The 27196-nt window shown below is 52.3% G+C and overlaps 1 protein-coding gene across 2 annotated transcripts; it reads right to left on the bottom strand.

The window, feature by feature from the left end:
* Window positions 1-417: 417 nt before the first annotated feature.
* Window positions 418-23047, bottom strand: ADCY6 (adenylate cyclase 6). Of its 2 annotated transcripts, XM_080662065.1 has the most exons (22): window positions 22962-23047; window positions 18020-18878; window positions 13998-14147; window positions 13490-13611; window positions 13285-13396; window positions 12991-13118; window positions 12315-12473; window positions 12097-12238; window positions 11853-11981; window positions 8732-8757; window positions 8359-8506; window positions 8034-8131; window positions 7751-7838; window positions 7471-7587; window positions 7080-7238; window positions 6617-6795; window positions 5741-5776; window positions 5528-5657; window positions 4969-5232; window positions 3984-4188; window positions 3069-3193; window positions 418-2849 (listed from the first exon to the last, which is right to left on the bottom strand). In XM_080662065.1, exons 2-22 carry the CDS (start codon window positions 18875-18877, stop codon window positions 2724-2726), a joined length of 3501 nt encoding a protein of 1166 aa, XP_080518191.1. In that variant the 5' UTR covers window position 18878; window positions 22962-23047; the 3' UTR covers window positions 418-2723. The 2 variants fall into 2 exon arrangements, with proteins under 2 accessions (XP_080518191.1, XP_080518190.1); XM_080662064.1 differs by lacking the exons at window positions 12315-12473; window positions 22962-23047 and having other exon boundaries at window positions 18020-18879.
* Window positions 23048-27196: the final 4149 nt, after the last annotated feature.

Genomic DNA, 27196 nt, shown 5'->3' with positions numbered 1-27196 from the left:
AAACTTTAGATTGGACCAGAAGTCACTTCTATGCTTTGAACGTGAGGGGGAGGGAAATTATCCCAATGCCCAAATTCCTGTGAGGTCAGGTATGTGAGAAGTTCTTGAAGCAGCCAGAACTTGGTGTTTGCTTTGGGAGGGGCCAGGGCACTGGAAAGACCACCACAGGGGGTCCTAACCTCATCCGTGGGAGACGTCAGAGTAACTGATCTGGGAAGCCTCATTGCTCCTCATGATGCTCAGGGCCTAGAGTAGTTATGCAGCTTCACTGTGGCCGGGGAAAAAAGCAGAGGAAGTCCTCTGACCACAGACAACCGAGGTCCACACAGCCTTCAGGCAGGAGGCTGCCTCCACACCAGGCCCTGCTGAATCTGACCCAACCCGAGGCCCAGAACAGCTGCAGAGAACAGGAATTTTACAAAGAGTTTGATTTTATTGATATTTAAATATATTAAATATTTCACTGAAATACATGGTACATCACCCTCCCCCCGCCCACAGTGGTTACAGTATAAAACCAAGTCCCTGGGCCTCCTCTCTACTGGTTTCTCCCACCAACCAGTGAAGAAGGGGACAGTGATAGCCCGGGAGAAGAGCATGGCTGGCACTGTGGTACAGGGAGTCAGGGTGTGGACAGGCCCTTCCCGCCTAGCAAGAAGCAGAGACAAGTCACCCAAGACTGCGGTCTTCCCACTCTGGTCTCCTTATACCCTCACCCCCACCCCATGTCTCCAAGCAGTCCCTTCCTATCCAGGGATATAGCCCGAGGGAAGGAAGTTGATATTCCGTCTGGACCAACTAGTCTTTTCCCCTCTTCCTGCCTTGTCTTAACTAAGTGCCTAATGGCCTGTTTGGTTGATGCATGAAGATTCCCCAAAGGCAGGCAGTTCAAATCAGAAACCAGGCCTCTACCAGGAGCTAGAGTCAGAAAGGGCATGAAGAAGGGAACTTGCCCTTTCTACTCCCAACCCAGCAACTCTGGGACCCACTCTCCTTTGCCTCTCATCACCTCCAAAACAAAGCAGTCTTTAAGCAAAATTCAGGCTTCAATAGGTACAGACAGAGAAACCAAGGCACCAACTAATTCAGGCCAGAGGCAAGAGGTTGCAGGGAAAGGGATAAAAAGAAGGCAGGGATAGGACAGGAATATAGAATCCAGCCTCCTAACCCTCCTGCCAGCCCTTGCAGGCTTTATGGGGTTGGGGAGCCTGAAACATGCTAGATTAGGCTGAAGGCTGGGGAAGGCCAACTTTCAGGTCCCCCTACCCCATCCCCTAGTACCAGTATCTGGGTCCTCAGAAGGATCCCATGCTACCCCAGTACCAAAGCATACCTCACCCCAGGACACCAGCTGGGAAACCCAGGAAAGTCCTGAGCCTTTCTGCCCACCAAACCCCAGACAGTTCAGGCTGGTCTCTGCCCAGGCAGGGAGATAGTTATGCTGCACACATGGCCCCAAATGGCACTTAGGGATTTGGCACAAAAAGGACTCTTCTCCCCGGGGACCCCTTCTCTTGCCAGGACACCAAATCCCACTCCTGTGCAACCTGGGCATCTCTCTCCATCCTTTGAAACCTGAAACACCGCCTTTCCCCAGCAGACAGAGGCCTACAGGAGAGAGGCAGCCTGGGTGGAGAGCTGAGGAACAGGAGCAGGAAGGACACAGTCCTGGACAACAGACACGCACACAAAGACCGACATGCACACACATTGCACAGACACACAGGCCCTCCCAGTGCCAAAGGCTTGGGAGGATAGTTTGGGATCAAGGTCACCTTCTTCCATGCCCTGGCCCTTTTCTAACTTGGCAACAGAAGTGGTAGAGAAGCTCCAGCCCCCCTTGCCAGCAGACAGCAAGAGAGCACAGGGGCAGGGTGACCTGGTCCTGACCTTTGGGCCCTCAGACCGGAGTCCGGCCCCACCCCCCTCCCTGGCCAGCCTGCTCTCTTTGGCACCTACAGGTGAATTTCCAGGCCCTGCTCTGACATCCCCACATAAATGCCTGCTCTCTGGCCGGGCATTTTCACAGTACCAATGAGGCCAGATGCCCCTTTCCCTGACACTTTGCAGGAACTGGGGCTAAATCTGAGCTGTCAGAAGTCCCTTTGTTCCCCTTTGGGGACAGATCATGGGACTTGGATTTGGCAAATGGAAACATTCCCCTGAAATATGGACAGAACTGGGTTCTGAGAGCATCTCCCTTCTCTGCCTGTGCCTAGGAGGGAGACCTGGCTGGGGTCAGGGGGCCCCAGGACCATGCTGGGGATGCAGGCATAGCAAAGGCAAGCATGGAATAGGCACTCTTCACACCTGCCCCAGTCTTTGTACAAAGTATTCCCAGGAAAAAGGGAAAGAAGGGCCCAGCCCTGAGCCTGCTGCCCAGACAGGGAAAGGGAGGCATGGCAAGCTGTCATTTCCATCTTTCAGGCAGGAAGGCTCCCACTGTTACCCCCTCCCCTGCTCCCAAAAGCTGGAAGAAAGGAGAGAGAACAGCCCTGCCTCAGTTTAAAAAGAAAGTCACTTACAAAACCCTCTTGGTATCACCTCATTCTCCAGCCTGAGGGCAAATGAGCATGGTCCAAGCACAGCCTGCTGGGTGTTCCCTTTTGTGGTCAGCGGGGTCTTGAGGTACAGTGCCCCCTGCCACAGCTTCATCCAGCAAGCACGGAGTCCACTCAAATGCCCACCTTGGTCCCTTCAGCTAAATTAGTAGCTGGGCCCTGCTAACTGCTGGGACCCCCATTGAGGAAGTAAGTGGTCATCTCCCCCTTGCCCTTCACCTTGACCACCCCTCGACACTCCAGCTGGTAGCCCTTGGCAGCTAGAACCTGGTACAGGTCCGTGGTCACCTAGGAGGATGGGAAGGGAGACTGCTTAGCTGGGGTCCTTCCTGCTACATTTGTAGGGGCCCAGGGGTCCTCTCATCACACTAGCTGCCCTCCCCCAATCCCCACCCCACCAACCACAGCACACTGCCACCCTATCTCTGTCCTAAGGATTGCAGAAAAGGATCTACAGAAGCCCCCTGGACCCATACCCGTATAAGCCTCTGCTCACATGCCCCTCACCTGGATTCGGTCAGGAACCCCTGTGCTGTCCATCCGGCTAGAGACATTCACTGTGTTCCCCCAGATGTCATACTGTGGCTTCCGAGCCCCAATGACGCCTGCCACAACGGGGCCCATGTTCAGTCCTGGGGTGGAGAGAGCAGTAAGACATTTGAGATGAGTGGCTTTCCAGGGTCACCCAGGGAGTCATCTCACCTCCTGGCACCTTTAGAAGGACGCAGAGAAGAAAATGGCAAAGGGACAAGTGTCCTGGTTGTAAAGAATGGTCCTGTCAGGTGAGGAGCTCCCCCGAGGCAGGACGGCTCTGCTGGGACAGCAGCTCACCGACTGAATGTGTGCTCTGTGCCAACCACTCTTGTAAGCATTTCCATTAGTATTTCATCCTCTCAAAAGCCCTAAAAGGTAGGTATCAGTATCCCCATTTTCCAGATAAGGCAAGTGAAGCTAAGAGAAGGTGGATGACTTGCTAAATAAGCCAGTAGGTGAAATATCCAGAATTCAAACCAGACAGTCTGACTACAGGACCTATGCTATTAACCACTCCCATCCTCAGTTCATCTGAGAGGAGATACCCCTCATCACACTGGCCGTAGGTAAGGGCACAGGTACTGGAGTCGACATAAACCTGGTTTTGAATGCCAGTTCAACCACTTACTAATTACTTAATCTCTGAGAGTCAGTTTCTTTATCTTATCTGTAAAAGGGGATGATAATGTGAGGATTAAAGTGTGAAACAGTGCCCAGCACGTAGTTGGCCCTCAATGAATGATTTTTATCCTTCATATCAGACAATATAGTGAGAGAAAGGAAACTGACAAGTGTCCTGATGGGGGATCTGTGATGCTGTCCTGCCTGGTCCCTGGGCTTTCCCCAGAAACAGCCCTGGGAAACCCTCCAGCCACCAGGCCCTCTCACCAATCTTCATCTGGAAATTGTTGAAGGAGTGCTCATTGATGTGCTTCATCTGCTCCATTAGCCGCATGGCATAGTCTGCGAGGGCAGTGATGTGGGAACGGCCCACCTGATCATAGGTGCTGGCATTTAGCCCCGAGGCAGCCATGTAGGTGCTGCCAATCGTCTTGATCTTCTCCAGCTGCCGGAACCGCTCCTCACTGATGATCTGGACAGCACAGGGGACCCCGGCTCTCAAGGCAAAGAGGCCAAAACCAGCCCTGCCCCCAGTGCCCATTCCTTGCCATGCCCTGGCCCCTTCCCCACTGCCCTGTCTCAACAGCTCCCCTCCTTTTAGTGAGAGAGCCTCCCTCCCCAGCTGCTGGTCTCGGAGCAGGACTGAGGAGCCAGGAAGACAGGCCTCCCTCACCAGGCAGCCATCAGAACCCAGGCCAGGGCTTGAGTGCTCAGCTTCAGGTCCACTCAATAGCTCACTCACAGGATCCAGACCACAGAAGGGATATTGAGCATCAATTATTCCAACCCTGACCTTTTGGGAAACCAAGTCCCAGAGTGAGGAAGTGCCGCCCCTCCAGAAGAGTGGAAAGCCCATCCCTGGCCTGGATGTTTAGGACACTTCCTTATATTTTGCTTCTATTTCCTCTATTTCGGGGACCATCTTGCTTACTTGGCCTCATTGGGCTCTGTCCATAGACTCTTGCTTTATTCTTCAATGACATTCACCTGTACCTATCCTGACTCCTCCAGATCCTCTTGTCCTCCTTTGCTCCCTAACAATGATGATCCTTCCCCACTGGGGCTCCCCTCTATGCTGCCTCTTAACACCTTCATGGGTCCCTATCCTCCCTCCAAGATACCTACCCTTACCCTGCCCCTAACATCTCTGGGTCCCATAAAATCTCCCTCCCTTCTCCACCCACCCCTCCAACCCAGCCTTCTCAACCAGAGTTCCTCCCACTCTGCCAGCACCAGCTGACTAGACAAGCACCTCATCAAAGTCAGCGATGATCTCGTTGAGCAGTCGCAGGCACTCGACGCCCTCATTGTTTGCCTCCAGCTCCACGTAGAACTCAGAGAAGTTGGCAATGGAGGCAAACATGACAGCCACACACTCACAAGACTGATAGTAGAGCTCATCGTTCCGGCGCTCCCGGGCCAGAAAGTGGGCGGCCACATCCTTGGGCAGAATGTTGTGCAGCAGCCTCCGGTTGTAGGCCTGGAGCTCCTCCATATCCTCCTTCTCCCCTGTTGCCTGTGGACACCACACCCATCACCCAGTGCCCACCATTCACAAGGGGCGGGTGCAGCAGCCAATGCCTGAAGGTGGGCATAAGAGGGAACCACGTGGGAGAAGGAAGGCATGGACAGATGAGGCCTAAAGAACAGGCAAAAGGGTGAAGAAGGCAGGAACAGAGACACAGAGGAGGCATGGAGCCAAGGTGGGCTTGGGGCGGCCAGAGCCTTAGCCAGCTAATGAGATGCATTTCTGGTTTGGCCTAGGCTCTGCCCCCCAAATCCTCTCCCCTTTCCCGGGCCCACACAGTCACCTGCAGTTTCCAGAGGAAGTCCAGGCGGGCAGTCGATTCCACCTGCTGAGCATGCAGATACAGTGCCAGCGCAAACACCAGCAGAATCACGGGGGTCATGTATTTGAGTGCCACCCTCCCTGCAGCTGGGCTGCGGGTAAGCAGAGGCATGCTCAGTGTCTGAAGGAGGTATCTGGCAGCCCTACTCTTCACGGCCTCAGAGCCCTTACTCACCAGTCCAGCCCATCGATGGTCTCATTGGAAGAAGCCCTGGCAGGAAGACACAAGAGACAAAGTCATCGGTTCTCCCTGGGATAGTGAGTAGGGGCAGGGAAGGGGAGACAGAAACTGCATCTACTGAGCACATACTACAAACCAGACAATGGGCCAGGGCTTTGCTTATAGTCACTCATTAAGAGCAGAGGTTCCACTCCTGGCTCCTCTACTTACCAGCTATGTGACCTAGTACAAGTTGCTTAGCTCTCCAAGCCTGTTTCCTCATCAACAAAAGAGGGATGAGATCTAAATAATGCATGCAAAAGGCTTAGCATGACAGTGTTAGTTACTACCATCTTCACAACCACCCTGTGATACAGGTGGCATTGTCATTTAACAGATGAGGAAACTGGGGCGCAGAAAAGTTAATCACCTGTTCAAGGTCACACAGCTAATGAGTGGCAAAGCAGGGATTCAAACCCAATGGACTCCAGGGCTTTTTCAACTACACCAAGCCATGGCCACATATCACAAGGGGTGGGGTTTTACAGAGGAAAAGCCAGAGTGGTGTCCCAGGCAAAGCCCTCAAGCAGGAGTCAGAAGTTTTGGTTCCTAGCCAGGGCTCTGCCACCAAGCAGCTGTGTGACACAAGAGTGGACATGAAAGCATGCAAATTCGAAAGGGGATTTTTTTTTTAATGTCTAACCTAAAGACACAGGGATTTCCCAGCACTGGTGTTTCCTTGGGGTGACAGTTTGGGGTTATATGCTGGGAGTTCCTCCACCACCTCCTTTCCCTGCACTGATGAGGGTGAGTGGTGACATTCCAAGGGCACAAGGGGCCTGGGCACCAGAGAGACTTCTGGGGGATGAAAGGGCCTGAGGATGAACTCACAAGCCATGGACACCAAGCAGCAGATCATAGTTGTCAAAGATGGTGGCTGGGGGGCCCAGCAGAAGCAGCACCAAATAGATGAGCCCCAGGACAAAGATCATGGCCAACTTCCCGATGCTACTGATGTGCAGGAAGACAGAGCTGGCCAACAGACTCAGCAGCATGTTCCCGACGAAGTACTGGGGGTGACAGCAGAGGTGTTGGGTGAAGGCAGAAGCCAAGGTGCCCCCATGCAGAGAGAGCCCTGCCCTCCCCTGCCTCACCTGAGCTCCCCTCCACAACCTCAACTCTGAACCTCTTCCACCCTCCAGTCAACCCCAAGCACATCAGGGCCCCTGGCTGCTCCTGAGTTGGCGACTTTGGTGAGATCCCAGTGCCCATCACCAGGTCTGGCACAGAGGGGTCAATAGTGGTGCTAATCAGGAAGCCCCTCCCCCTGCCCTGCTAAGCACAGCTTGGTCACCTCAGGGAAGCTGCAGGTGGGGGCGGTGCCCTCACACAGGGGAGTATCAAGACCCAGAGAGTAATTGAGCTGCTGCAGGTGGCAGGCGGTAATGTCGGCAGGTGTTACATTCAGTATCCTCGCTGCACAGGTTCGTATGGGGGTGTGGTTGCAGGTGAACTGTAGAAGTGGGGAGAGGTATATCAGGGTAACCAAGGCACAAGGGCCATACTCCAGGTGCCTATACTCCAGGGGCCCAAGTTCTCACTGAGGGATGACAAGATGGGGAGATCAAGGACGGAGGACTGGAACTGACCTCACCCCCTCCTTTGGGAAAACAGGCTCCCTGAGGGCAGGAAATGTGCCCCAGAGCCCAGAGCAGGGTTTGGCATGCAGGAGGGAGGACCTTTACCATGTTGGCGATGGCGGAGGTGAACACAAGCAGGACTGAAAAGATGCCAACTGCAGTGCTGTGTGCCCGCGAGCGGACAATGCTGCGTGACAGGCGTTGCAGGGCCTCAGGAAAAAGCTGCAGGTAGGAGACAGATGAGTTGGAGGCTACATCAGCCAGGGGTATGGCCACCCAGGGGTGGGGCCCAATGAAGAGACACGACCTTCTCCTCCCTCTCCCCATGTGACCACCCCTGGCCCATCCTGCCCTCTCCCACCAGCCCTGGAAGGCCCCTACTCACAGAGCCACAGGAGTACACGGCGCAAATCAGCACCGTGATCAGCAGCAGCAGGAAGATCCCGACATAGATCCCAAGCATCAGCGTTGAGCTGGGGCAGACGAGAGCCCGCATAAATGTTACTCTGGAAGACTGGGTGTCCTTGTCCCACTTCCCGCTCCCCAGATGGGCAGGGCTTGGGCTCCAGGGACTGTGGGCTTCTGTAGATGTTTGTGTGGGTGTTTAGGGAGGTTTTGAGAGGTGCTGGAGGGAAGAGAGGCTGAGCAAGGAGGGGCAGGGCTCTCACTGTGGGAAGACGAGGAGCTGGATGAAGCAGATGAAGCAGAAGACCAACAGGGCACAGGCCACGTAGGCTCCGAAACGGGGATCCACTTTCTGCGAATACTGAGGGAGAGGAGGCTGAGCTGGCACTGGGCTCTGCCCTAGGGAGGAGCATGCTACCAGGGCCTCAAGGGGGAGAAGCAGTTGGCCTAGTTGATAGGAATTCCCACCGTGACCTGTGGTCACCTCCCCATTCCGCCAAACCCTCTCCTGTTCCCTCACCTGTGCTCAGACTTCCCTGCCTGGACCTGCCTCCTCCCCCAGCCCTCCTCCTTCCGCATCGCCCCAACCTTCTTTTCAAGATCCTCTCTCTGGAAGGTGAGCAGGAACCGGCGCACGTGGTCCTTGCGCAGCTGATCGATGCTGCGGGCATCGATGGCACGGCCCAGGAACTCGTCTACCTCATCCTCAGGGTTCAGGGCATCTTGAGCTCCCCGGCTGAGGGCAGAGGACATGGCTTCACCAGGTGCATGAGCATGGCCATTGAGAGGCCATGCAAAGAGAAGGACATGGGCAGCACCTAGACTGAGTGTGAGCGAGTGTGTGGCACCTGCTCTCACACAAAACATTTAAGGTCCAGGAGAGGGGGACCTCTGCTCCCCACAACCCTGTCCCAGGTGCAAATGCCGTCCCCACATCCTCCTCCTCAGTCACCCAACTTACTTGTCTTTGCTGGAATCATCAATGCCCTAGAGAAAGGGACAGAGTGTGCAAGTGAAGAAAAAGCTGTCTGCCCTGCTTCCCCCTCCCCAACACTGCTGAGGGTTCCCCCATATTCTTTGGGAATCTTGGGACCCTTGGGATGATATCATCTCTCCCACCCCCAATACCAGAAATCATTCATAGTGATGGCAGTCACAACAAGGCAGGAAGAAGAGGGAAGGGGGACACAGAGTATTAAGGGAGACAAGAAAATGAAGCCTAATTCTATGAAGCCAGCATCACCCTAATACCAAAACCAGACAAAGACAACACAAATAAAGAGAATTACAGGTCAATATCCCTCATGAACATAGATGCCAAAATCCTTAACAAAATTCTAGCAAATTGGATCTAGCACTACATCAGAAAGATCATACACCATGACCAAGTAGGATTTATCCCGGGGAGGCAAGGATGGTACAATATCTGCAAATCAATAAATGTGATACATCACATGAACAAATTGAGAGATAAAAACCACACAGTCATATCAATTGATGCAGAAAAAGCATGTGACAAAATCCAACACCCTTTCTTGGTAAAAACCTTCAGCAAAGTGGAAATAGAGGTATCATACCTCAATATAATAAAAGCCTTATATGACAAACCTACAGCCAACATCACATTCAATGGGCAAAAACCTAAAACCATCTCACCTAAGAACAGGAACAAGACAGGGATGCCCACTTTCACCACTTCTGTTCGACATAGTACTGGAAGTGCTAGCCATAGCAATTAGACAAGAAGAAGAAATAAAAGGCATCCAAATTGGAAAAGAAGAAGTAAAGCTGTCATTATTTGCAGATGACATAATACTGTACAAAGAAAACCCTAAAGACTCCATCAAAAAATTATTAGACTTAATAAATGAATTCGGCAATGTAGCAGGATACAAAATTAACGCCCAAATCCATGGCATTTTTTAAAAAATATTTTATTGATTTTTTACAGAGAGGAAGGGAGAGGGATAGAGAGTTAGAAACATTGATGAGAAAGAAACATCGATCAGCTTCCTCCTGCATACCCCCTACCGGGGATGTGCCCACAACCAAGGTACATGCCCTTGACCGTAATCGAACCTGGGACCCTTCAGTCCACAGGCCGATGCTCTATTTACTGAGCCAAACCGGCTAGGGCAAATCCATGGCATTTTTATACACCAATAGTGAACTTACAGAAAGAGAGATTAAAAAACAATCCCATTTACCATTACACCAAAAAAATTAAGATACCTAGGAATAAACTTAATGAAGGAGGTAAAAGACCTGTACTCGGAAAACCACAGGACACTGAAAAAAGAGATAGAGGAAGACATAAACAGATGGAAGAACATACCGTGTTCATGGATTGGTAGAATCAACATCATCAAAATGTCCATACTACCCAAAGCAATCTATAGATTCAATGCAATCGCCATTAAAATACCAACGGCATATTTCACAGACCTAGAACAAACTCTCCAAAAATTCATCTGGAATAAAAAAAAGACCCTGAATAGCTGCAGGAATCCTGAGAAAGAGGAACAAAGTAGGAGGGATCTTAATACTAGATATCAAGCTGTACTACAAAGCCAGTATTCTCAAAACTGCCTGGTACTGGCATAAGAACAGACATATAGACCAATGTAATAGAATAGAGAACCCAGAAATCGACCCAAACCACTATGCTCAATTAATATTTGACAAAGGAGGCAAGAACATACAATGGAGTCAAGACAGTCTCTTCAATAAATGGTGTTGGGAAAATTGGACAGATACATGCAAAAAAATGAAACTAGACCACCAACTTACACCATACACAAAAATAAACTCAAAATGGATAAAGGACTTAAACGTAAGAAGGGAAACCATAAAAATCTTAGAGGAATCCACAGGCAGCAAAATCTCAGAAATATGCCGAAGCAATATCTTCACCAATACAGCTCCTAGGGCAATGGAAACTAAAGAGAAAATAAACATATAGGACCACATCAAAATAAAAAGCTTTTGCACAGCAAAAGAAACCATCAACAAAACAAGAAAGCCCACTGCATGGGAGAATATAATTGCCAATGTTATCTCCAATAAGGGTTTAATCTCCAGCATTTACAGGGAACTCATACAACTTAACGAAAGGAAGATAAGCAACCCAATAAAAAAATGGGCAAAGGACCTAAAATAGATACTTTTCGAAAGAAGACAGAAGGAAGGCCAAGAGACATATGAAAACATGCTCCAAGTCATCCGAGAGATGCAAATCAAAACGACAATGCGGTACCATCTCACACCTGTCAGAATGGCTATCATCAACAAATCAACAAAACAGTGCTGTTGAGGATGTGGAGAAAAAGGAACCCTCCTGCACTGCTGGTGGGAATGCAGACTGGTGCAGCCACTGTGGAGAACAGTATGGAGTTTCCTCAAAAAACTGAAAATGGAACTCCCATTTGACCCAGTGATCCCACTTCTAGGAATATACCCCAAGAAACTAGAAACACCAATCAGAAAGGATATATGCACTCCTATGTTCATAGCAGCACAATTCACCATAGCTGAGATTTGGAAACAGCCTAAGTGCCCATCAGCAGATGAGTAGATTAAAAAACTGTGGTACATCTACACAATGGAATACTATGCTGTGGTAAAAAAAAAAAAAAAAAAAAAAAAAAGAAGGTACTCCTACTATTTGCAACAGCATGGATGGACCTGGAGAGCATTATGCTAAGCGAAATAGTTAGTTGGAGAAAAACAAATATCACATGACCTCACTCATTTGTGGAATATAATGAACAACATAAACTGATGAACAAAAACAGATCCAGAGACAGAGAAGCATCGATCAGACCGTCAAACCTCAGAGGGAAGGTAGGGGAGGGGAGGGGGAAGGGGGAGAGATCAACCAAAGGACTTGTATGCATGCATATAAGCCTAACCAATGGACACAGACACCAGGGGTGTGAGGGCATGAGTGGGGGCAGGGGGGGCAATGGGGAGATAAGGACACATATATAATACCTTAATCAATAAAGAAAATAAATAAACGTTAAAAAAAAAAAAGAAGAAGAAGAAAGTGAGGCCTAAGTCCCGGTGCTGTGGGCCCTCACCATCTGGCGAAAAGCCTTGGAGTCCTTGGTCCGGGAGAAGGCTCGGTCGGGCACCCAGCGTGGCATCAGCCCTTCCATGGAGTTGGCCCGTGTCCGCTGCAGCTTGGCCAGCATGGCCTTCTCCTCTTTCTGTATGGGCAGCATGGGCACAGGCTTAGGAAAGGGGCCCAGAGAAGGCCTCTGCCTGCACCTCCCATTTGTCCTTCTCCCCGCCTGTCCCTCCCCTGACCCACCCTGGCCTGACCCGTTTCTGGCTGGTGCCCAGGATGAGGAAGGTCTCAATGTGTTGCTCCTTAAGGTACGCGTTGCGCTCACCGCCATGGCCTGGCTCCACCTCATAGTCCCCGTTCAGGTACTGCAGCGTGGCCCGAGTGATGTGGATGCGGCTGTGTGGGTACAGGAGGGTGAGACCTGGGCTCTCCCACCTTGATCCCATCCTCACCACCTGGACCCCACACTCACCCGGCCCGGCCCCCCGCCTCCATGTGGTTGGCCAGAGTCACGTCATTGGACCACACATCGAATTGCCATTTCCGCAGGCCAAGGACACCGCAGTGCACGCGCCCGCTGTGGATGCCCACGCGCATGTTCACGTTCACACCTGTCACCTCACGCACCAGCCTGGGAGGAGGTGGCTCTGGCTCAGCTCCTGGCATTGTCTTCCCTACTCCCATCCCAGAGCCCAGGCCTTCCGCTCCCCTCAGAGCCAGGCGGGCAAGGACAGGCCCGATGCAGGGCACAGGAGCACAGCCTTGGCTGGCTGTGGGCAGAGAACTGCATGGGGCTCAAGGACAAATGTTTGAGAACTGGGTTCACCAGCAGGGGTCCAGCAGCATCTGTGGAACTAAGCTAGGAGAAGAGGAATCACTGTTCTCCCCAAGGGCCTGTTCAGCTGGCATTCTCTCCAGCCCTTGACCCCCTCCCCCTTGGTCCCGCTACCCCATCCTCACTGGCTAGAGTCTCAGGTACACAGGGGCCTTTACAGGGGCTGAAGAAAGATCCATCCTCCTCCCCAGTGATGGATCTCGAAGACAGAGAAACTGGCCAAAACTAAGGAAAAACCCTGAGAGCATATCAAAGGGTAGGAGCAGTCGGGGGCACCTTCAGTTCCAGGAAGCCTGGGAGGGGTGCTGCTTACGAGATGGCCTCGATCATGTCCACCCCCATCTCCACACAGCAGTGGGCATGGTCTGTCCGGGCCTCTGGCAATCCTGACACACAGTAGTAACAGTCCCCTAAGATCTTGATCCTCAGGCAGTGATTTTCCTAAAGAGGGAAGAGTTGGGGGAGAGTCACCTTACTCTCTTGCCCACCCCGCCTCAGGCCCATTGCTCTCACTGCAGTCTCTATCTGCCCCCACACCCTCAGGCTGCTGCCAGCCAGGGTGTGCTCCCACCACAGTCCACCCTGCCCCCAAGCCCAGCACCCTCACCGCAGCCAGCTTGTCAAACCGGGCAAAGAGCTCATTCAGGGTCATGACCAGCTCCTGTGCAGTGCACTGGGATGCCAGGCTGGTGAAACCTTCAATGTCCGCAAACAGGATGCTGTGGACGATGGGGGAAGATAGAAGGTGCCACATGACCCTCCCAGACTCCCAGATCCCCCACTTTTCCTGGCATCCTTCCATCCCACCCTACCTGACGTTGTCATGCTTCTGGATGTAGATCTTATGGAACATCATGTCTTCTTTCTTTGTGTTAATGTCTTCTTTCATCTCCATGGCAACATGCTGGGGCAACACTGATAGCAGTAGCCGCTCCTAGACCAGTCGTTTTGATAGGGCACCACTATTTTCTTGGCCTCACTTTTTTAATCCCTCCTGGTTCCACCACCTTCCCAGAGCCCTCCCAGACTTCTCTGTAGACCTGTGCTTCTCCTCTGGATGGTAGCCTGACTCCATTACAGCCCTCAGCAAATGGACAACCCAGCCCTCTCTGACCACCCACATTCAACCACACCTCAGACGTGCTCCCTTCCACCCTCCCTTCCACCCTCCGGTCAGAAACCCCAGTGTCACAGGGCCTCTGTGACACACAATCAGAGAACCATTCACACTATCCCACAGAGCTGTATGGGGCAGCAGATCCAACCTGCAAGTTATGCGGGAGGAGGTGGGGGAAGGCCCCTCAGGGAGAACAGTCCCACCTGCTGCCGGTTCTCATGCTGCAGGTGCAACCGGGCTTGGATGTAGCCACGAGTCTCCTGAAAGGCCTGTCGCTGAGACACCTCAGCCGGGTAGTGTGTGCAGATGCCAATGACGTTGGTGCAGAGGAACAGCAGCATGTTGGCACCGAGCTGCAGGAGGGTACAGAAGCTTGGTGACCACCCTGCCCATGCACAGGTGTGACTAGGTTCTGTAGATGAACTCCTTTGGGGAGGAAGGCAGGGATCCTGTACCATCTGTCCCTAAACTGTCCCCACCCTGTGATACATCTGCCCTACTCCCCCGCAAAGCCGCCCCCCTCCCACTCCCCGGGAGTCCAGCTCCCTTTCTGGATCACTGCATGGCTAGAAATGAGATCTTTACACAGCTCCTGGGAGTAGAAGCACAAACCTGGGCAGGTAGATCATGGGACTGAGCCCAGCACACTATGCTTTCCTACCCCACAAATGTCCTAAACAAAAGACAAATGCTGCTGCTTCTGCACCTGTTTCTCCTTGCAGGACAATGCCCAGGAGACTGAGCCCTACATCCTTCAGTGAGTGCCCAGGACAATCATCTCATCTCTCTGGGCCTCTGCTCATATAGAACCTGGAGAGGGAGAAGAGGAAGATCTCTAAGGTCCCTCCTGGCCCTGACATAATAATAATAATTACTGTTATTGTTACAGGAGCTAATTTGTTTGCTACCTACAATATGCCTAGATTCTATATATGTGTCTTCTATACATCAACATATGTATTTCTTACAACTCCATAAAGTAACACTATCTCATTTGAAAGGTGAGGGACTGAGGCACAGAGAAGCTATGTAACTTGCCCAAGATCACACAGCTGGTATTGACTGGTGTGGGGCTTGAGTCCAGGGCAGTCAGACTCCAAAGCTTCTGTCCTAACCCTACTGTACAGTACATTCCAGGTGTCCAAGGTTCCTACTCACGCCATTTACCCAAGCTCTTGAGTCCCAGCCTCAAAGTCCAGGCTTGGAAGTCATCAATTCTATAGGCACAAAAAACCCTTCCTAGCTGGGATGGGGCACCACCACGCCCAGCCACCCCCAACACTTGGCCCCATAACCTAGGACCCTGATCTCAGGATGTTCAACCCTCAATCAGCATTAGTAGCACTGACTGGAAGCTGGTCTCAGTGCTTCTGGAAATTCAGGGGTTAACCTGGCATTCGTGGCTCCACCCCAGAGTTGGCTGGGACAGGGCTCTGGTTTTGGGAGAAGGGAGGGAAAGAGCACCAACTGGAAGCCAGGAGTTCTGGGCTCTGCCCGCAAGCAGACCTAGTCCTGCAAATTGGGCAGGTCACTTAATCTCTGGGGCCCGCAGTTTTACTTTTCTTGGGTCAGATGGAGGAGGGTCTGGCTAACCCGAGCCATTTCCAGCTCTGACCCTCTACCATTGGCCTCCTGGTCTTCCTTCCCAGTCCAGATTCCAAGCCCCCCCTCCCAGCAGCAGGGGTGAAGAGGGGGGCACACTATCTCCCTCAGGGGTTTCTAAGAATAGCCCCTAGTGGGGGAGAAGTAAAGAGGGGGGGGCACAAACCAAGCAACTTCCCTTCCTGGCCCCAGGAGCCCAAGAGGAAAATGTGAGTCATGATAAAGGGAAGGGGAAGGGGGACGAGACTGAAATAGATCTGTACACAGACCCCTATCAAACTGTGAGAAAAAATGGATGCCAGGGCACTGCAGGAGACTCCAAGTGGGGCGGAGTTAACTGGGTGAAACTCTCAGTGTGTCTGAGTGAGTGGGTCAGAGACTCAAGGCTTCTTCCCGTGAGTATGAGCAAGGCTGGATCTGGGAAAGGGTTTCCTCAGAGCCTAGAAAGGAGGCCACATCCCCACCCTACCCAGAACCCAGAGCCAACTGGGTGCAGGGAACGGTCCTCAGCTCAGAGAGGAGGTATGGAAACCCTAGCCCTGGAACCAGCACAGGGGCAGGGGCAACTTTCTCCACTCCCCTGAAGAATGTGCTTGCTGGGCCCCCCTGGGTGAGGTTGCAGCCGGGTGCCCCTGGGGAGGCGGGAGGCTGGCATAGTCCTGGCCTCCATGGGACTGTGCCTCCCCAGTCAGGCTCTGGGCACCATGCCAGCTGAGACCAGAGATGGGTGGGAGGGGAAGGGAGGCACCACCTCCGAGCTCCTCCTCCCCCAGAAGGCAGTCCAAGTCCAAAGCCCAGTTTGATAGCTATCCTGGAGGGAAGTAAGGGGCTAGCAGGGGCATAAGGACCCTGGCCCTTTAAGAGGCCTGACAGTGCCCTGCAGGCACATGCTCCACAAACAAAAGGGCTATAAAGTTACTTTTAAAAAGGTACATTCTGTTCTGGGAGCACAGGCTAGGCTGGGAAGGGCATCAGGCCAGAGCACCCAGCTTCTCACCCTGGGAGCCCCAGGCAACTTCCTCTTTGTGGGTGGGGCTAGGGTGGGCTAGGGGCCACAAGCCCTGGGCCAGGCGGAGGCTGGCTCCCTCCAACCTTGAGCACAGAGGACAGCACCATCTAAATCAGGGTGCCAATGGCAGGATCATGAGGTGTGCTGGCTGGGGGGCTGTGCCCATAGCAGCCCCTGAAGGATCACCTGGCAAGACAGCCTGGTCTACTCCCTAGTCAAGGGGATGGCATGAGATGGTCGACTCCACAAGTTCACGTCTCTCTGACAGGGACTTCCTGGATGCCCCTTCACTGGGTACCCGCACCTACAGCATTCCCCACACCTCCATGCCCCACATGAGCAGGCTGAGCTGCCCTGCCCTGCTGTTAGAGTCACTCTGGGAGAGGGTGGGGCCCGAGCAGCAACATCATGAGGTAGACACTATTTTTATCCCTGTTTTATAGACTGGGAAACTAAGGCTGGGAGAGGCAAGGTTAGTTGTCTAGGATCTCACAGAGAACACAGCCCATTGGAAGACCAGGTCCTCCTGCAGCCAAGCCTTTAATTCTCACTCAACACCATGTCAAGCCCACCTCATAAACCACTCAACTCAGAGGCAGCAGCCAGCACAGGCAGAAAACCTCAAGGCAGAGCTGCCAGACCCTTGGTGCCCAGTGGGAAAGGAGAGGGCAGGATGAGCTCAGACCCTAACACCTCTCTTCTACAGTCCAACCCCATTCAAACCACTCCCAGCCCAGGAGATAACTGACCCACTCTTCACCTTCCCTGTCCTCCCAGAGATAGCCTTGGTCCGGGAGAGAGGCAACTCCTCCCTTGCTAACTCCATCTAAACCTGCCCACTTCCTCCAGATCACCACCTAGAGCTACATTTCAGAGATGGCACCAGGGCCTGAGTCTCAGGTGCCAACTGGGAGCCAGACATGTCAATGCCCGGATGGTCACCTACACTGACCTCTGAGCTTGAAACAGCTCCACCTCCAGCCTTACATTATGTCACTATAGGCTACATTACACTATTTCAAGGGCCTCAAGCCAAAGAGCTGTAGATTGTGGCCCACAGTGAGAGTACAGGCTTGGGTATGGGAGACCTCCCTCCTCTCAAGAGTGCCCTCTTGCCTTAACTGGTTTGGCCCAGTGGATAGAGCGTCGGCCTGTGGACTGAAGGGTCCCAGGTTCGATTCCAGTCAAAAGCATGTACCTTGGTTGCGGGCACATCCCCAGTAGGGAGTGTGCAGGAGGCAGCTGATCAATGTTTCTAACTCTCTATCCCTCTCCCTCTCCTTCTCCCTTCCTCTCTATAAAAAAATCAATAAAATATATTTTTAAAATGTGGTATATATTTAAAAAATAGTCTTGGAGGACACACTTCCTTGTCAGCTCTTTTAACAGAAACTTATTTAAAAAAATTAAAAAATTTAAAAAAGAGTGCCCTCTGCCCCAGATCCCAAAGGGAGGCCAACTCCTGAAACTTGACCTCCCATCACTTGCCCCTCTTCCCAGATATAGCCAGACATCCCTGTACCCCACAGTCACCCATGACTCACCCACCCTTGGTTACCAGACCCCTTCTCATTCTTAGCCTGGTGCCCCATACCTGTCTTCCTGACCACGCACCTGCTTCCAGAGGAAGGCATCACCACGGTTGAGTTGCCAAGCCAAGATCAAATGCAAGATGGAGAGGCCCAGGCCACTGAAGACAGCTGCCCGCATGCGGATGGGTAGGAGCGTGTAGGTGATGTAGACAAAGAACACGGGGCACCAGAGGCCTACGGATGGGCTGTGGGGGTTGGCTGCCAAGGCGCCCCCAACCTGCACAGCCACCAGGATGCCCAGCACCACGTAGCTCACTACCCACATGGAGTCCTGGCGGAAGCTGTGTTGGTTGCACACCACCATGAGCACCACAAAGAGGACGGCCGCACAGGCCAGCAGGGCCACGTAGGCAGGCTGAGGGCGGGCGGGCGCGGCATGAAAGGCCAGCAGCACAGCAGTGAGCAGCACGAGCACCGCCATCAGCAGCGTGAGGCTGCTCTGGTTCATCTGGAAGAAGTAGCGCTGGTACAGGCGCTCCAGCTTGGCTGAGCGGAACTGCTTGGACTGGAACACCTGCACCAGCCGGCGCCAGCAGGATCGCCTGCTCCTGGGTGCTACATCGGGTGCCACCTCAGCCACCCCAACTGCCACTGTTGTCTCAGGGTCCTCAAAGCCCAGGGCCACGGCCCGCAGCCCCAACTCAGTGCCCTTGCCAGGGCCACCCCTCCGGATGAAGGCCTCCTCCTGCCAGGGGCACTGAGGTGGGGCTGCAGGGGTGGGACTGGGTGGCTGTGCATCCCGGAGGCAGCTCATATAGCGGGGTGCGCAGAAGCCACTGGTCCGAGTCCTGTGACGAGGGCGCTTCTGCCCATTGCATTCATCCCAGGCTGTTTTCCGTTCATCCACTTTGGGGACCAGAAGGCCACTAAACCATGACATGCTGCAGGGAGGAAAAGAATGAGACAGTATTAATACCATCATCACAGCCTGCCACCACTAGTAGCTATTATTAACTGAGCACTTCCCATTGCCAAGTTCAGTGCTTCAGACACATTGTCCTCACAAAATGACTCTGAGGGAGACCATGGTATTCCCACTCAACAGGTGAGGAAACAAACGAAGACAGAGGGAGGTGAGGTAACTTGCCACATAAGTGTGAGGACCAAGATTCTAACCCAAATCAATCTGATTCCAAAGCAGTACATTTCAACATTCACCTCTTCCCTAAAAGGCACAAATTTCCTGGTGATTACAAACTCCAGTGCCTGTGTCAACGAGCAAAGCTACCCTGGTTCAGGAGGGTGCACACCCTGAGCACGGGGACAAGCACCAGCCCACACCAGCACATTGTGGCCCTTGGCGTCCCAGTGGAGCCTGTTCTGATTTTTCAACAGAAGCTGAAAACAAATATATAGATTTCAATGAGAAATCTCCTGATTTTTAAATGCTGGCAAGTAACTCACATTTTTCAATGCTGCAAGCCAAATAAATCAAGTCCACAGAATGGATTCAGCCTAGGAGCTGCCAGTCCATGACCTCTGTACAAAGGGAATCTTTCCACATCCTTCCCCATCACACTCATACACACACTCACACACTAGGCACACTTCGCCGAGCTGAATCCAGCTTCTCCCTCAGGTCACGGTTTACATGGAACTTCCTCAGGAAAGATGTCCCAGCTAAGTTTGGTTCCCTGTTTACCCTCTGTACATTTCCTCCATGGTACTTATCACAATTACAATTAAATCACCCTTTGTTTAACGTGTGTCCCTCTGATTATACATAGAGTATATCTATTTTGCTCAGTGTTTTAACCCCAACACCAAGTACTAAACTTGGCTCATAGTAGGGACTCAATAAATGTATGTTGAAAAAATAGAAAGCTCAAAGGCTTTGGTATAGAGCAGCTGACGTGAAATAATAATGATAATATTATGATTCTTCCATCTCTCTCACGCACTCGTCCTCTGTGCTGGTCCCCGATACACGACGCACAGGCCAGCCTGGGACCTTGCTGCTTGCTGTTCCCTCTGCCTGGGACAAGAGCTCCTCAGGTCACAGCTCAAATGTTCCCTTATCATAAGTTTTCCCTAACCACTCTATTAAAATAGCAACCCCCTTTCCTGGAGCCCCTATCTCTCTTCCTAGCTTTATGCTTTATTTTTCTCCGCAGCACTTATCAGCAACTGCCATTCTATATACTTTTCTTATTTGTTTGTCTTCAACCTCCCTAGGGTCCAAATACATGTTCATTGAGTAGATGAATGGGTGGGTGGATGGATAACACTCCCATGCACTTTCTCTGTGCTTTAAACTTTTCAGGGTCCTTTTTACAGGCATAATGCCATCTGATCTTCACCAAAACCTTATGAAGCTGGCCCTGTGGCCACCTGGGCACAGGACAGATTTGACAGGGGAAAAAACTAAGTTCCACTGCAGTTTTATATGGCTGGCCCAAGTTACAGAGATCATGAGTAACCAAATTAGCCCCGGAGCTCAGGTCTCCTGGAGTGAAGTGTCTTAACCTGGGTGGGAGGACCCCATGACAACACCTTCAATGTGTCTCCCAGCTGAGCCCCGCTCCAGAGGTGAGGATGAAAACACTGTCATGCATGATGCCTGTGCCCCCACCAGTGCTACACTCCTCCATGCCCACAGGGCACCCAGGGGGGCTCCTTGTACTTAAACCTGCAATCAGAAGCATGACATTTGTATTCACGAGGGACACGGGGAGAGTACCCAGGGCTGGGCCACAGGACCGACCCCTCCAGCTGTGTCCCCAGCTGTCAGTCCTCCAGCACAGACAAGCTGTGCTCCAATCATACACCCAGGGGCCCACAAAGCACAATGCAAATTGGGATCTCTCTGCACAGAGGAAACCCCCACCCCTGGTTCACCCTCAGCCAAGTGTTCTTGCATCCCTTCTCCTATATCCCACAGAGTGGCGCACCCTTCAGACTTCTTAACATCACCAACAGCACCATATGGAGAGGCAGTCAGAAACCCAAGACTTTTGATCGGGATGTTATTTGCAAAAAGTCACCAAAGCCTGGCTCTTCAAAATACTTCATTAGAAGCGTGATCTTTGGAGAGAGACCAGGTTTCAAACCTTATTGCGATTATTTGCTATCTTCACTGCCTTTGACAAGTTGCTTAATCTCCCTGGGTCAGTTTCTTCATCTGTGCAATGGGAATAGTACAAGTTGTGAGGAAAGACTCTAACAGTACCTGTCACGTAGCACACACTCAATAAATAGTTCTTCTCCCACCCTACGCCACTTTGAACCCAAAACTCCCAGTGTTCAAGAGATGGAATGACAGAAAAGTCATGAGCAAGAACACCCATCTCCCCAGCCAGTCAGACGCCTGGTTCTATCAGTCCCTGTGTCCCCAGCTGTCAGTCCCCAGAGCTGCTGGAGACAGAGCCCAGAGTGAGCAGGTTTCCCACCCCACCCCATGATACTTTGCCTTCGTCTCCTCCCCTTTACCCAGTCCCTTGACCTGTTACTATCCCCACCAGCACCACTGGCCCAGAACTCTGTTCCCACAGGACCTGCTTCTGGCCATGTTCCCAGGCCCCTGGAAGCACATCCTAACATCTGGCTCATACCCCCAGAGGAAAGGGCAGAGGCTGTCCAGGGGAACACATGACCCTCCCAAGAACACACTGACTCCCACTAGGGGATAGCTTCAGAGCTCTGTAATTGTCCAACAACTGCAACCATCCAGCCCCGGGCTCCACTCCAGGCACTGCCCATCTTGGAGAACTCACCCCATGTCAGGCTGGCATGGCAAGGAACAGGGGAGGGCACTGTTCAAAGCCACAAAACTTCCCTATATGGTCCCTTAGTCCTCCTTGTCCAGGAACCCATCACTATGAGCCACAGACCACCTCCATGTTCCCCAGAGACAGGCTTCTGAGCTTGTGCCAACAATGTCCTCCTCCCCTGGCTCTTCACGCTACAGATCTGCTGCTCCAGGCACCACGGGCTCCCACATGTCCATTCAGCCTGGCAGGCAGAGGCCCAGTGCCTCCCATACCTCCAGTCCCTCCCAAACCTTGATCCGCCAGCCTGAGACTCGAAGTCTGAAATGGGCCAAGGCCCAGCCCCAAGGATGGCTCTGTTCACCGCTTTGCCCAAATCTTCTTCCTGGCCACTTCCTGTCCACCCTCTCTCCAGGGCCCCTCTGCCCCTGCCCTCCTTGGCAAGAGGAGGCTCCAAGGGATTTAATATGACTTCAGAAAGTTCATGGCAGAAGGCACTGCCCAGGCAGGGCCCTCCAGTGCCAGCACCACCCACCATGCTGGGACATGGGCCTCAATTCCAGGCCTTTCCAGATGTAGAGGAGCCTCCCCTGTAAGAGGTCCAACATTACCTTCTCCTTGCTTCCCCACCCCTTGGTCTTCCTAAAGACTGCAGAAGGCTCCCACCTCCACTCCCAACCATACAAGCCCACCAGGCTGCCCCACCTCGCAGGATACTCTGGTATGGGGAGAGTCCCACCGCCTGATCCACTTCTAGCTTTGCACTAAGGCCCCAGAGCCGGTTCTTCAGTCTGCTCCCGGGCCCACGGTGCAGAGGCCCTGACACCACCCCTCCCTTGCATTCCAAGGTCTGGGGGGAGAAGAGGGAGACTCTTGCAGACAGAGGCATCCCTCCCTCCGCCTAAGCTGCCTTTCCTTCCCCGAAACACAGTCACACTATAACCCAAACTTGGAGGCTCGCCCCACTGCAACAACCCTCAGGACGGCGCCTCCCCCAGAGCACGCCTTTCCCCGGGTTGGGAATTGGCTCCGGGTGGAGGAAGGGACGCGTGCGGCAGGGAGTGGGGGCCGCGAACCTTGAGCCCCCCAGCTCCTCCCCGACTGCCTTCCGCCCGCCCCAGCGGGCCTCGGGCTCCCCGCAAACACTCTCGAGACTCGACAACCCGCTTCCGCGCCCACCAAGAAACTCTCGGAGCTGTGCGGGAGTCCCCCAGCCGCACGGAGCGCCCGCTTCCCCCACTCCCGGGCGCGTCTCACCTGCCGGCCGGGGTCGGCGCCTCCCCCGGGCCCCCGCCCCGCCGCCCCCGCGGGCTCCGGCCGGCGGGCCGGCCGTCCCGCGGTCCTGCTCCGTGCCCGCGCGTCCCGGCCGTCCCTCCGGCCGTCAGCCGTCCGCACGGCCCGCGCCCCCTCCTTGCTGTCCAGCGTAGCCGCCCTCTACCCCGGATCCAGAAGTCCCCTCCCGGCCAGCTCCCCGACTCCCCGCCTTAAAGGCACAAGCTCCTTTTGTCTGGGCTCCCCTCCCCCTCCCCAGACACCGGGCTGGGCGGCCCACTCCAGTTCCCAGGAGCAGGGTAGGGGTGGTGGAGACTAAAGCAGGCGACCCCTCCTTCCGCGCGCCCCCTCCTCTCCTCTGCTCGCTCCCTCCCCCAGTCCTGGGAAAACAAGCGGCCACTGTTCTGGGATCAAGACCCCGGGGGGTAGGGGGCCGGCCGGCTGGCTCCCGGCTCCCTCCACCAGGGGCTGCATCCTCCAGCCTTCTCCCGCCACCCTCACCCCTGGGGTCTCCCAGAGCCCGCAAACACACCCTCGCGCAGCGATTACTTCCCCGCCCCCCTGGCCCCTGCCCTGCACAAGGAGGGTCGGCTTCTGGGCTGTCAGGGACCCCTGGGCCTGAACCGGTACTGGGCGCCCACACCTCACCCCATCCCATCTGCCTCCCCTAGCCCCCACCCCCACCCCCACCCCCGCCTGCCACAGCCCTGCTCCCTCCCGCGGGAACTCTGTTTAATAATTAATTAAGATTTCATTCCACTAGGCGCCAGGTGTGTTCAGCCTGCTTCCCTGCTCACCACTTTTTCCTCCTCCCCCAACTCTCTGGGGCACTGGCCGCAAAGCGAACCTACTGCATCCAGAGCCCAGCAGGGGGACTGAGGGAAGGGGCACTCTCCGAGCTACCCACCCGCGGGCTCCACTCACTCTGCGGAGCTCCTCCTGGCTACTGGCAACCTGCATAGTCCCTCCCCCAGCACTTTTTTCCCAAAGGGTAGTGCTTCCCTGCTTGGGGGGCGGGGGGGAGAGGGCGGTGAAAGGGGAATACATTTTGCTAGGCTCAGGAACTGAGAAATTGTTTGGGACTTTATTTTCCACGTTTCCAAGCATGGAGGAGTAACCCAAGTTACCTGGGTGATGGGGAAATCTTGTGCAAGCTGCTTTAACCCTTTGAAGGTTAAACCAGAAAGGGGAAGAGGGTTGCATTCCCGGGATGTAGGTAAGTCTGACACAGTAGAGGGGGTGCCATTCCTCCAGAGCTGGGAAGAGGCTGACATTCATTGAAGACCACTCCCGCCCCCCTCCCCGTTTCTCAGCCGGACCTGTAGCTCCTCTCTTGGCAGCCCCTTCCCCACCCAAGGTCACACAACCTAGATATCTCACGCGGTTGCCTCCTCAGACCCAGCCCTCCCTACATTCTTGTCCTTCAAAGTCCAACTCTTGTCCATGTCCAATACCCACTGGGATTCTTAAACCCAGGACACAGCTTGAGGCAAGCAAGAGGGGAAAGAATTAGGAAAATGCATTTCCCTCAATTACCAGGCATATACTGTATAACTGCATACTATGTACACTTACTCTCTTGGAGACTCGTCTATAAAATGGGGGTGAAACTACCTGCCTCATCTTTCTTACAGGATTTTGAGGATCGACTAGAAAAGCGTTGGTTAAAAAGTTTGAGAGAGGGATCGTTTATTCTACCATGTATGATTCTCACTTGTGCAATTTGACCTTTGGGGCCTTTTTGCCTGACTTCTTCCTTCATGTGGCCAGTGCTCTCACCACTATTAAAATGTCCTCCCTAACCTGAATTCAGTATCTGTCATTTACCTCTTAGAATAATATGTTTATGGGCCATATGGGGGAAATGCGGAAGACAATTAAGAAAAAGAAATGTGTGCCTTGTGATATTTATATTTTGGAAAGGAAGGCTCAGTCCTTTGTTTATTTTATAATGAAAAACATTTTGGACGCCACTCAAGTAAGCTGGATAAATATGTTAGGGGTCCACTTCTGAGCACTTTAAATCACACTGGCTTCTTCTACCTTAGCGTTGGGCTGGTGTTAGTCCTGCCTCCTGAATTCCATTTCCGGTTACTGAAGGGCAAACACCGTGGGGACCTTACACTATTGGCTGTTTAGGCCTTAAAAATGATTCTAGTCTCTTACTTCATAAATAGTGCTAGGCATATCAGAAATACTCAATTACTGAATCTTTAAGTATATAGGATATTAGAGCAGAAGAGGTCATAAAAATGACCTAATTCCGCTGCTATACTATTGGTAATTATATAGCATTTCCTGTGTGCTGAGTATTATTCTAAGCCCTTCTAATTCTCATAACAACTTCATGATACTATTATTATCACCCTCCTTGGAGATGGGAAAAGTGAGGCACAGAGAGGGTCAATAGTTTCTCCAAGGTTGGAGAGGAAGTGGAAGATCCAGATTCTGAACGCTGCAGTCTCGCTTCAGAGTCTGTGTTTATGACCACTATACTACACCAACTATGGAAAACCAAGCCCCTGCGGTGGGAATTGACTTGCCCAGGTCACACAGCTGGATAGTAGCAGAAGTAGGAACAAAACTCATAGCCACTAACCCCAATTCATTGCTCTTTCCACTCTGCCTCACTATATGTCTGTATATATCACAGACATGAATTGTGCCAGGCCTTCCCTGATGTCTCCTCTGAAGCACAGACATTCTTCTGCTGGTGGGAGGACTTTATCCCCATTTTGCTGTGGGGAGTGTGTACATTGAAGGATGGGGACAGTGGGCCCTGGACCTCTAGCTTCATGACCTAAAAACTGTGAGTACTGCTACTACTGACCAATTGCAAAGGGCCAATCCCCTCATTAGACCAGCAGGTTAGAGTCTGGGCCTTCCACCAACCCCCTCCATGACAGAGGATTGCACATGCGGGACATATTTCACTCAAGTCATCTACCTCTGAAATGTAGCAAGGCTGTTTAAAAAAGCTTCCAGGTGAGTAGCTTGGTGGGAAACATAGAGTCTCTGAGAAACAGACTTACTCTGAGTCCCTAAAAAAAAAAAAAAAATGGTACACTTAGCAGAACATCATAAAATATTAATATATTAAAATAACTAAATACAAAATGTTGTGCTATGCCAGAGCTAATAGAGGCTAGAATAGCAGGCACCAAAGTTTTAGAAAAAAATATATATATATTGTAAAAGCCTTAAAGAGAAAATCCTATCTTTTTATTTTTCTTTGAAGTGGTACAACCTGGCTATCACTCAATTTTCATGGCAGAACACCTTGATCCAGCTTGTGGCACACCAGCCCTGCTTAGTTTGAGAACCACTACAATAAGTAAAATATTCAGAAAGAACCTCATTATCCCAGGATAGAAAATAAACAGCAAGGCAGGGATCAACTGGAAGGTGTTAACTCTGACCAAAGAGAAGAAAAAAGAAAGAGAGGCAGCTGGCATGAACTATTTCTGTTTCTCCAAGTCTAACTTGGGCTCAGTGACCTTGGTTTTTCTAATGCAAACCACAGTCACAGAGTGATGTAGTCTCAACCTCTCATTTTCAGGAAGAGGAAATTCCTACAAGGAGAGTGTATTATATGTAAATGCAAGTTCCATATAGCCATAAGCGTATCTGGACAACACTCTATAAATATCCAGTGTTGGAAACACCCTGTAACATAACAGATGGACAGGCTTGAGTCGCCTGAGCCTTGCTTGGGTTGTTTGGGAAACAGCTAAGCGAGCCTCTGCCTTCACCCTTTACAGAGCAAGGATCCTTTTACAGTGCACATAATCACTCCCTAACTTTTCTGTCTTAAGGATCAAATTTCTGCAGATTACATTTTCTCAAAGTAAGAAAGATGTGTAAAGACAGCTCACATCCATTCAATCCAGCAATTGTACACTGTCCACTTCATCATCCCTAACATGACTGCTGCTCCCACCACTGCCCTAAGACCCATGGTTTCCTCTAGGTCCCGGGGGTAGAGGAAGCATTGGCCACCACCAGTCCCACAACCACTAACACCCACAGGAATGGAATTACTGACTGTAAACTCCAGAGAGATACAAGCTTCCCTCTTCATTCCTTAGTTCCCTGTCATTCATTCATCCATCCATTCTTTTCACAAATATTTATTGAGCGCCTACAATGTGCCAGGTACTGTTCTATTAACAGGTGCTTGGGATACAGTAATTGAACTCAGCAGACTGGCTTGCTAGTCT

This window comes from Plecotus auritus (genome assembly GCF_963455305.1).
Source record: "Plecotus auritus genome assembly, chromosome: 3".
NCBI classification, from domain to species: domain Eukaryota; kingdom Metazoa; phylum Chordata; class Mammalia; order Chiroptera; family Vespertilionidae; genus Plecotus; species Plecotus auritus.
Note: the sequence above shows the minus strand (reverse complement) of the source record. Positions and strands in the feature narration are given on the sequence as shown.